At 43.8% G+C, this 12050-nt stretch overlaps 1 protein-coding gene across 4 annotated transcripts in view; it reads right to left on the reverse strand.

Annotated features, from left to right (window-relative positions):
• GOLM1 (golgi membrane protein 1) overlaps positions 1 to 12050 on the reverse strand; it is a 59946-nt gene that overhangs the window by 36494 nt on the left and 11402 nt on the right. For all 4 annotated transcript variants that reach the window (XM_019554768.1, XM_019554767.1, XM_019554769.1 and 1 more), the window contains exons 2-3: positions 11641 to 11791; positions 9107 to 9286 (exon numbers count right to left, since the gene is read on the reverse strand). In XM_019554768.1, coding sequence (XP_019410313.1) covers positions 9107 to 9286; positions 11641 to 11769 — 309 coding nt within the window. In that variant the 5' untranslated portion in view covers positions 11770 to 11791. The remainder of the gene's footprint in view (positions 1 to 9106; positions 9287 to 11640; positions 11792 to 12050) is intronic.

The raw sequence follows: 12050 nt of genomic DNA on the forward strand, positions 1-12050 counted from the left end.
TATGACCAGGTAGAGAGGTTCTGCTGGACCTGCCCTGCCTGACAGAAGATAAGCTGGACAAAACCGGCATGGGCTCCATTACAATCTATGCCCATAGCAGATACTCCTTTTTCCTCTATTGCTCTAGAAATGGTGGGTCCACTCCCCAAGAGTATGTCAGCGTACCAATTTTTGCTGGTAATTATAGACTACGTGACTCGGTTCCCAGAAGCAGTGCCCATGTGGGCAGTCATGGGTTCCCGAGTAGCAGAAGATCTCCTTAAGTGGGTCACTCAAGTAGAGGTTATTACCAACCAGGGGTCTAACGTTCTGTGGAATATGTGTAAGGTACTTAAAATCAAGCAGCTACATACAACCCCGTACCACCCACAAACCAATGGCCTAGTAGAACGGTTTAACGGGATGTTGAAAAATACATTGTGTTCGGGCAGAACCCCATAAATCGGACCTTATAGTTCCCCTTTTGCTCTCTGCGGTCCAGGAGGCCCTCCAGGCCTCCTTGGGTTTCATCCCATTTGACCTGCTGTATAGGCACCACCCTAGGGGCCTGTTAAATTTGGTATGGGAAGGTTGGGTGGAAACCCCACCTAGAGGCACAAATAATGCAGACTACGCAAATGAGCTGAAACATTGTCTCTGAGCTATGAGGGAACCGTCATGAAAACATCTGAGATTGTCTCAGGGTGTTCAAAAGACCTATTATGACAAAAAGACACGAGAGAGAAATCCAAGTAGGTCAGAAAGTATTGGTCCTGCTCCCCAACACTGGGAGCAAGTTCCTTATATGTTGGCAGGGTCCATTCGAAGTAGTCCAGCAGGTTGGCCCTGTTGACTACAAAGTATTTAAACTGGGTATAAAAAGAAAAGACATATATCATGTTAATTTGTTAAAGGACTGGAGCCAGGCTTTTTTTCTACTGAGGACAGGCAGTCGGATGTTATTGGGGCACAGAGAACCGCGTCCCTATGCGGCGATTCCCTGACAGGGGGACATCTTATATTTGAGTCAATACAATACATGGATAAAGAAGGGGACAACTGATGGATAAGATAACAAACAAAACAGCTTCTGATGGGTCTATATGAAGCCAAGTCAGGAGGGCCTGATAAAGTTTATCTGAAGGTACTGAATAAACTGGTAAAAAATAATCTCAGAGCTATTGGCAATAATATTTAGGAAGTTGTGGGAGATGAGTGAGGTACCAGAGGACTGAGAAAAAATGCCCCTTTTTAAAAAGGTAAAAAGGAGGACTTGGGGAAACTATAGACTCGTTAGCTGCACAGCAATACCCAGGAAGTTACTGAAGCATATCCTAAGGAGGTCCATTTGCAAGCATCTAGAGGAAGAAAGATTGATCACAAGCACTCAGCATGGATTTACCAAGAATAAATTGTGTCAAACAAACTTGATCTCCTTCTTTGACAAAATTACTACTTGGGTGGATGACTCTCTCAATAAACAAACTGGAGAAATGTGAGCTGGACAGAACTACTATAAGGTGGATAGACAACTGGCTCAATAGCTGCAAACAAAGGGTAATTATAAACAGATCCACACCAGAATGGCTGGAAGTTTTAGTCCTACAGGGTCTGTGCTATGATGTTCAACATACTTATTAAGAGATTTGGAGGCTGGAACTGAAAGTTTCTTGAGCAAGTCTACAAAAGATATGAAACTGGGGAAGGACTGTGAACACACTGGAGGCCAGAAGTACAATTTAGAAGGATCTTGCCAGATTGGAAAGCTGGGCTGGAACTAACAGAATGAAATTCAATGCTGACAAATGCAAGGTGCTACACCTCAGAAAAAATAATCAGAAATACAAATACAAAATGGGTGACATCTGGGTGGATGGCAGCACTACTGAGAAGGTTCTGGGAATTTTAGTATATCACAAACTCAATACGAGTCTGCAGTGCAATGCAGCCATACAAAAGGCAAATGCAGTTTTGGGATGCATCAACAGAAGCATTAGGTACATTGATGATCATATCACAGGAGGTGATAGTGCCTCTCTACTTAGCACTGATTAGGACTCATCTAGAGTACTGCATGCAGTTTTGGGCTCCCCATTTTAAAAAATGATGTGAAGAAGTTAGAGAGGGTCCAGAGGTAGGTGATAAAAATGGTAAAGGACTTGGGAGGCGAGTCATAGGAAAAGAGGCTAAAGGAGCTGGCATGTTCAGCTTGCAGAAAAGGCACTTCAGATGAGATATGATAGCAGTATTCAAATACCTGAAGGGCTATCACAAAGAGGGAAAACACCTTTCCTTTCTTGCTACAGAAAACAGGACACAGACCAACGGCTTAAAGTTACAGCAACATAGGTTTAGATTGGATATCAAGGAAAAACTTCACTGTTAGAACAGTGAGGCAGTGGAACAGACTGCCTATGGAAGTTGTGAGCTCTCCCTCACTGGAGGTGTTTAAAAAGTTGGATAGGTATTGGTCAGAGATGAGCCAGGTGTAGCCATACCTATGTTCTACTATAGGTATTTCACATGCTTCTGGGCTTTGCTGGTTGCTACATGGGGCCAGTACAGAATTTGTTTTCTTCCTGCTGCTGCATGTCAGGGTTTTTTGAAGCCTTCCTCAAAAGCCTTCAAGAATTTTGACTGGAGCATGCCAATGCTCCTGCTGGGCCTTACACCTGGATGTTCCTGGCAGGACGGTCAGACCGATCACCATATTTGAGAGAGAAGTCATATGAGAAGAGGCTGGAGGAACGAATTTTCCTCTATGGGCAGACTGGTATGAACTGTGAAGGTTTTCACCTTCCTCTGTAGCAGAGGACATGGCCTTCATCCTTGCATCTTTTGTGTGGTTTTTTTAACAATCTTTGCAGCAGCAGGACACTAGTCACCATAGTCCCCCACTTTACCTGTGGCAGATTCGTGAGTTCTCTCTTTCAGCTGCATCAGGGTTAACTGAGTAGTTTTACTATTTTGGTTAGACAATGAATTTGTATAGGATGATCTGAATAGGGATGATCCTGCCTCAGGCAGGGGGTTGGACTGTATGCCCTCTGGACGTCCCTTCCAACCCTGCTTTTCTATGATTCTTTAAGAAACCAGCATTTTGAAAGACCATGATCTCTTAGATAGCCTGACTTTTCCTCTCTAAGTGGTGTGTCTGACTGAGCTGACATGAAATATACTGATAGGTATTTTATCTTAGAAGGAAAACATTAGGCACGGAACCTTTTCAGAAAGGAGCTGAGAGCAATACTTAAAGACCATTGTAAAAAGCAGTCATTAAGCAGTGAGTCAATGACATTTTGCACATCCAACAGATAAATATTAGGATTGTTACCGTAAGTAAAATACAACACTATTTACCTGTTTACCTGAAACATGCATGCTCTATTTTCATTAGACCTGTTTATCCAACAGTTTAAGAACCCAATAGAGTCTCAGAAAGATGCTTCTGCCAGTACATTCCTGCGAGGAATTTAAAGAGTCTGTGCACACCCTGGATGTAATGAATTCTGCATGGTAACAGTAGATTACACTGTTTTCCTTTAGAAAACGTCATGGTTTAGAACAGGGGCAAGCAATCCCTGACGCTCAAATGCCTTAGGACAAGTCACAATTAAACATACTACAAGTCACTGCAAAAAAATTCAGTGCCTGGGATTTATGTTGGAAGAAAATCTCTCTTGTAAGAATTCTCCCCATCTGGAAAATCCTTATACTCTCCCAGTAGAAACACATCACAATCAACCGGCGTGTGAAAGGAAAAGGAGTGAAATGCAACCTGTCTAAATTCGCTGATGATACCAAAATTTGGGGTGAGGTGAGCATGCTACTAGGGAGGGAAAGACTGCAACAAGACCTGGATAGGTTACAGGAGTGGGCTGACATAAACAGGATGCATTTCAATATTGACAAGTGCAGGGTACTGCACTTAGGCAGTAGAAACCAGCAGCACACTTATGGAATGGGAAACTCCCTTCTTGAGAGCACGGAGGCAGAAAGGGATCTTGGAGTCATTATTGACTCCAAGATGAACATGGGCCGATAATGCGAGGTCACGGTTGGCAGGGCTAACCGGACCTTGTCGTGCATCCACAGGTGCATCTCAAGTAGAGCCAGGGAGGTGATCCTCCCTCTCTATGCAACGCTGTTCAGGCCACAGCTGGAGTACTGAGTCTAGTTCTGTGCACCCCAGGAGGGATGTGGACAACACTGAAAGGGTCCAGAGGAGGGCCACCCACGTGATCTGGGGACAGCAGGGCAGACCCTACAATGAAAGACTGCGGGACCTATTCCTGTTCAGCCTTCACAAGAGAAGGCTGAGGGGGGACCTGGTGACTGTCTATAAACTCACTAGGGGGGACCAGAAGGGTTTGGGGGAGACCCTGTTTCCCCTAGCGCCCCCTGGCATGACAAGGAACAATGGACACAAATTATTAGAGAGTAGATTTAGATTAGACATCCACAAGAACTACTTCACAGTTAGGGCGGCTAGGAGCTGGAAACAACTTCCTAGGGAAGTGGTGCTGGCTCCTACCCTGGGGATCTTTAAGAAGAGGCTTGATGACTACCTGGCTGGACTCATTTGAGTCCAGTCTTTTCTCCCGCCCAGGCTGGGGGTCGGACTTGAAGATCTACAAGGTCACTTCCGACCCTACTTCTGTGATTCTATGGAGTATCGTGGTAATGTATACGATAATCACAAACAATCTAACTTCTCTATTATATAAAACATTCCCCTTTAGGGATAAGGAGACCATTTTTGCACTCTTTTTCATTCACCAGGAAGAGCGGAGTTAATTTCCAAGTGCTACAAATTCTAGAGTCAACAACCACCATAATTTCTGTATTACCTCTGTCAGAACACCACAATTATGCAACTGTCAGAGAACCGAGACCTTTCTTAGAGTGGGAACCAACTTTCCTCCTCTGCCAAACTAGAATTTTAGGGCTCCAGTCCCCTACAATTAATGAAAATACTCCTGCTTTCTTCTCTCATAGACCATGATGAAGTTAACCAGTGACCAACCAGGATACTGAGGATAAAGAAAAATATACCATAAACACGTTACATGCATGTGAAGCTTACCAGCCAGTTTATCTGCCAGGTACCACAAGTTGGTCAGAGGTGTGCGCATGCATGTGTGTGCGCACAAGTATGTACGTGCACATGCATGCACATCGGACTCCTAGATCAGGGCAGCCACTCAGGTTGAGGGCCTGTCTAACTAGGCCTCCTGCATCATGTAAAACCAGTCAATACTACTCCCCTCCAGGGCTGGGTATCTTGCAACCACAGCATTGGTATGCCTGCTAATTACCTTCCAGAAACATCAAATTCCACAGAACCTCACTCTTTTAGCCAGGGCCATAAATATACTTCTAAAATATTCACAGCCTTGACAACAGTCTTTTCAACTACTCCATATATGATTGGCTATATCCAGAATCATATCTGTTACACCCCCCCACAAAAACCCCCACTGTATCTTAGAAATCTACTGGAGGTCAGAGATACTAGTACAGAGGGGATGTATGCTCCTATAAGTAGTCATGCATCTATTAGCTTTCCAACCCCCAGGATCATTTACAGTCTCAAGCAAGCTTAAGGTCTCCCACTGTATCAGCAGGGATCCTGGTTTTCTCTGATTAAAATTCCTAATTTTTGGTTTAAAAAAAATAAGCAACCTAAAATCCACATTCTTTCATGATTAAAATGAAACACCGCCAATACATAGGTACATACGGTGTTTCATTTTAAAATCATGGAAAAATGTGGATTTTAGGTTACTTTTTTTAAACCAAAAATTGGGAATTTTTTTTAAGTCACAGAAAACCAGGATCCCTGTTGATCAGGGATACCTCGCATCAAGATCTCCAGTCAACATACCTTGGTTCAGTGGCAAGCAGCCCTCCCCCCAATTCAAAGCAGCAAAAGTTGAACATGGGTGTGAGGGAACGGGGCCTAGGAGCGGCCGTGAACTCCCTAGCGCCCCCTACCGTCACGTTAGGGTGGACTCAGCACCCTCAGAATCTCGCCCGCCACGACTTTGCTGTTTAATGGTTAAATGGGAGGCTGCCTTTATCCGCCTGGTGACTGGTAAGTGTGTCCTGCCCCTTACTCCGTGTGGGGTGCCTCTATATATGTCCCCGCCTTAGGGCTATACGTGCCCTCTCTATCACCCCGGGCTCCTTACCCATCTGTGGGCCTGACTCTCCGCCGCTGCCCCGCTCCAGGGCCTGTGCCGCGCCCCTTGCGCCCGCTGCCCCGCTCCGGGGCCTGTGCCTACTCTAGGCCGATACTGCGCTCTTCGCGTCTGGGGCTCCAACCCCCCCGCCTGGCAAGCGTCTGGGGCTCCAACCCCCCCGCCTGGCAAGCGCTCGCTTTGCCCCCTCTGGGGCCTGGCCCTCTCTAGGGCGCCCGTCGTGCTTCCTGCGGTCATTGCCCAGCCTCTGGGCTCATATCGTGCTCCTCGCGCTCTTGGGGCTCAGGTGGCCGCAGCCGTGCCTGGCCCCCTTGACCCTTCTCTGGGTCTTTTGCCTTCTGGGCAAACACCGCGCCTCTCTCTGGCACCCCCGTGCCTCTCCAGCGCCGACTTTGGGGCTCGGGTGGCCGCAGCCATGCCTGGCCCCTTGACCCTTCTCTGGGTCTTTTGCCTTCTGGGCAAACACCGCGCCTCTCTGGCACAACCCGTGCCTCTCCGGCGCAACTGTAGTGCCCCGCTGGCACTGTGCCCTTACTGGGCACTGGGGACCCCCAAGCTGCTGGGGAACTCCCCCGAGGCCTCCTCGCTCCCCTACAGCCTCGCCCAGTCCTCTGGATTAAACTGTAACCAAACTTAAGCCACCTGGCCACAACATAAACAACAGAGCCGCCTCCTCCTCATAACACATAAACACCAAGCCCCCACCAGGGCTCTCAATCCTACCTCCCTTCAGGGTGTTCTTGTTCCCAGCATCATCACAGCCAGTCAGCGTGGTGAGGCTGCAACCACCCCCCAGGCTGCTCAGCTCTGCCAGAGCTCCTACTCCTGCAGCTGCCAGAAGGAAACTGCTCCTCAGGCTCCAGCCTGGGCTGTTTATAAAGGCCCAGCCCTGCCCCCTTCTGGCCACCTGACCCACCTGGTTGCCCTAGCGACCCGCACCTGAGCTGCCCTGGTGATTGGCAGCTCTGACAGTAAGCACCTGGAGCTGCCCTGGTGACTGACAGCTCACCTTATCTCTTTCTTAGGCACGGAGCACCCCAGTGCCTCCGTGACAATGGGGAACAACCATTTAAAAGCTCTGCAAACTGGTTTCCATGGGACTGACAATTAGAAGTGGTCACCAAACAGCTTGTCCTCATATAGCAATCATACTGTTCCATTAGCAGACTTGGGTAGTGTTCCATTACTGAACATTAATGGACCTACATTTTAGAAGCACCCACTGTAAGAAAAGCACTTTAGAACCAAAGAACCAATCACAATGCTCCCATATTTCAGAGGGGCTCTACCAAGAGGAAGAAATTATATATGAAGCTCACACTGATGATTTGCTGGTAAGCACTGAAATAAAGTAATACTCATTTTCTATGCATTAGACAAAGAACAATATCAAGTTTTTGCTTGCATCACTTCACTGTGCTGCTTAAGGAGCAAAAGCGGAAGACAGAAAGTTCCTGCACTTAGCACCAGGGAACAGACACAAATTCTGACACGAAAACCTCAGAATTTTCACCAAGGAAAGTAAAGGAAGTAAATGGGTCCTGCTACTGGAAAGGAGGTATGGTAACAATAGAAAGTACTCATTGAGACCCTGTCTATGTTAGTCTGAGACAGTGTCGTATGTTTGGGATTCTGAAAATAATCTTTGGGTGCTTTTTTTTCCAAAAAACAAAAACAGAAATAATGCATTTATTTTTTTAAATAAAAAGTTAAGAGCATGCTTCAATTGGTCCACTCGTCCAGTGATAATGTAACTGGTCTTTCAAGTAAACAAGGAAAGAGTAAACAAGCTTAAGAAATACATAAGGACTGGATTTTATCAATATGCTTTCACAGCTTCAACTTCTTGTTGGAACTCATTTTTAAGGAGCATGACAGAAGACTCAGACTTCATATTCTTACACAGTCTCTTCACGACAGTACCAGAGTGCCTAATGCTGCTGGTCTTGGTCCATAAGAAGTGTATTTCATACCTAAGAAGTACATTCACATGCAAAGCTCTGAATTGCATAGCACCTCATGTATGTACCTCACAATTTCTAAGTAAGGAACAAGTATTTCTCAATGTGGTTCTTTTACTCTATTTAAATCAGTTCCATTCTTTTGATCCACTAATCAAAAGGCAGCAATCCACAGCTTTGCTTATGAGCTACAGAATAGCAGAAGCAACCAGAGCAACTGAAGACACGTAGCAACAGTATAGGAAGACACGCCTATACCAAGGAAAAATAACCAAAACATCTGGGGCAACAAAAAAAGTAGAGATGAACTATGTTTAAATGTGTTCACCGAATACCACATAGAAGTAGTGATGTATGTCATTTTTCTAATTAGTCCTTTTCATAACTAAAGAAAGGATAACAGATTTTTACCTGCTAGTACAATATTGCCAAACCCACACATTCAAAAGTCATGTAATTCTATATCCTGTAGCTAATGCTTCTATTTTAAAATTATAGCAATTAATGTACTTTATTATTTTCATTTGACACTGGAAAAGTCCAATACAACATCATGATGAGACTATAAGCTCCTTTCAAACATCAGTATTCTAAAGCAAAAGTCATGTCAATTCCAAGCACTTTTGAAAAATGCTACCTGCAACTACTAACGTGATTTATTCTACATAATATTGTTATCTGCTGCAATGTAACTATACTTAATTTATGCGAAAGATGCCAAAAATGCAGTGGATTTTTCACCCATTAAATAATTTATTTTCTCTATGAAAAACAACTTGAACATTCTTTAGCCACTTTAAGTAAAGACATTTGTATTGGATTTCCATTTTCCCCCATGCTGCACTAATCAAAATGATGATATCCAGTGCTTTTGCACTGCTTAAATATTTATGTAACTCTTCCCATGCAGAAAATCATTTGATAAAAATGTCATACCAGCCCACAGGCAAGAAAAGGTCATACCTTCTCATCCTGATGTATTTTTTTGGCATTTTCCATCTGAAAATTGTGCAAGGACTGGATTTTATCAATCTGCTCCCGCTGCTTCTCAAGTTCTCCTTGGAATTCATTCTTTTTGAGTTCAACAGCTCCCCTCTCTGCAGCTGCTCTACGGACTCGCCCCTCCAGTTCCATAATCCGATTCTGAGAGGAAGCAAATATACAAATGTATGTGGTTCCCATTAATCAGCACTTATGAAGAGGACTTACGTGTATGATACAACTTTAATCTTGTAGAAACAGAATCTGATTCCCCATACAATATTTTTAATCTAGCTTTGTCCTCACAAGCTACTTAATATTACATTCTTTAAATGCTTGTCTTTCATCTCAAAGTACTTTACAAACTAATATTCCAATTACTCCACTAGTGAAATCCACTAGCTGCCTAGCTATACAAACCAACCTTATAGAAGAGGGTAGAGTAAGAATCAAAATACCACTATGTACCATGTAACTATCCTGCATTACGACTCTGAGTAGAAGGATTAAAAATACTATTTGGCTTCAACATCAGAGTTAAACCTCTGTTCTTCCAAAGCGAATCCTACAGTTTACAGTGACTAAAGAAGTTGTATTACAAGCCACATCCCATCCAGACCAGTTTTGAGAGCAACACACCACCCCCACATTTGATCCTAGACTGTCTTAGAGAAAAGAATGCCACCTATCATATAAGCAGAAGCTATCCTGGGAGCACATCAGTGCAAATACTGTCCCTGTCTGTCTTTGATTATTTTGTGTGAACAGACGGAAACACAGCAGGTGGCATTTGGTGGCTAGCAAAAGATATTTATTTGTCAAGAATACATATTGATAAATAGGGAGAATTAATCCTTTTTTTTGCTTCCTGGACTGCTTGAAGAGATCACATTAAAAACCAGTGGAAGTTTCAGGAAGAGCATTATAATCACACTTAGATTTTTTTTTATTCAGTTATTACAGGTTGCAGCAGCAGTACCTCACATGTTCTATTTTTTACTGCCCAGTCAGCATTTACATACTTCCTTCTAATATAAGGGCTAGATTCAGTGAAAACTCTTGGGGTGAAATCTGAACAGTTTGCTGTGTCTAGGACTACCCATCTGATTCCAGATTTAATATTTGCTATTTGTTAGACTAGAGCTCGGGTGTATCAAAAAGGTTAGAATCTGCTGAGTCTTTAGGGAAGACAATTCAAGCTTTGTTATTTCACAGTTTCATTCTCTGTAGCTTCAGTTTAGGTCCAAAATTGGGACTGCCACAGAAGATAAGAATGGGGAAAAATAAAGAAAAGAAAAATGCTAAGTTTGGTTGAAGGAACAGAAAAAAGGAGAACACTCCTTCCATCTTAGTCATTACATCAGCAAAGTCCTGCCAAGAAAATGAGTAGGTAAATATACTGCTTTAAAAGTGTAAGAGTAAATATTCTTGATGTGCAGCCCAACCCTTAAAATATGAATAGAGCTACTATACAAACTGCTACTAGGAAGTGTATATGGCTGAATGGACGTAAAGGAATTTTAAACTTCTGTCCAAGAAAGGTACTGCATGACTTTGCAATTATTGAACACCAATACAGCCTTGCACATCTAGGTTATGGCATCAAGTGTGACCCAAGATGGTAATGGCCTCTGCCTCACTGTCAGCTGTATAGCCAGTTATGCAGAATGCCTTTGTGGTCTCAATCCAGGTCTTTAATGAACAAGGTCACCACCACTGGGCACCAAAGAGGGGCAGAAATACACCCTTCACAGTCTTGATGACCTGAACAAATAAAATGATAAATGCTAATGCTTTTTATTGAGCATTTCATCTGAATTTTGAAGTCTTTTACTGAGCAACAGTAGCAGCATAAAAATTCAGAACTGTTGAGATGAAAAGAACTGACAACAAGCTAGTGCAAATGTAGTGTTGTTTTCTTGAGGGGGTTAGACTAGATCAGTGGTTTTCAGCCTGTGGTCTGTGGAGCCATGGGGTTCTTCAGACTATACCTAGGGGGTCTGTGAAAGACAACTATGATCAATCAAAAGTACATGAATACCCACACTTACAACTGAAAGGGGTCTGCACCTCCATTCAAATTCTTTTAAGTGGCAACAAATTAGAAAAGGTTGAAAACCACTGAGCAAGATGATCCTAGAGGTCCCTTCCAACCCAATGTTTCTGGGATCTCTCTAATGCAGGGGTGGGCAAAATGGGCAAAATGCGGCCCGGGGGCCAGATGTGGCCCACCAAGCCATTCTATCCAGCCCGTGGGGCCCCTAAAGAATTTAGAAAATAAATATTTATCTGCCCTGGGCTGCCTGTCATGTAGCCCTCGATGGCTTCCCAAAACTCAGTAAACGGCCCTCTGCCCAAAATAATTGCCTGGCCCTGCTCTAATGAGATGACTAGGCAAACAGGTTCATAAAGCACACCAAGTTTCACTCTGCATTTGGTGTACTTAAAACACAGTTCACAGGAGACAATAAAAATAAAGTTTAGGTGCTAATGCTGTATGAAAGTCATGGTATTACCTGCAAGTCAATGCTGCGAGAACTTGCAATCCAATAATTGAAACCCAAAACAACCAGACAAGCCACAAGCGCGGCTACCAGAAGAGGTGGAGACTTCATCCCTCGACGGCCGTTTCCTAGCCCCACCATTTCAAAGAGAAGCTGCAGAAATCTGCAAGTTAAAATAAGCCAGTCACATACCCTTTGGCTTGGACAATTACACAAACACAGCACACTTTTACTAACTCCAGAAAGAGCTGTGATTCTTCAAGAAACAAGTTCAGTTATATAAATTAGCAGGAATTGGAGTATACCTAGCAAGGAGCGCATTCTCCCTAGGGTTTCTCTCAGAAGGAAAATAAAAACATTGGGCTATTCAATTTTATGCAGTATATCACACCAACCTCAGTCCTTGGGCATCCCATATAGAA

Source organism: Crocodylus porosus, unplaced genomic scaffold (assembly GCF_001723895.1).
Source record: "Crocodylus porosus isolate Cpor-Errol unplaced genomic scaffold, CroPor_comp1, whole genome shotgun sequence".
Lineage (NCBI taxonomy): Eukaryota > Metazoa > Chordata > Crocodylia > Crocodylidae > Crocodylus > Crocodylus porosus.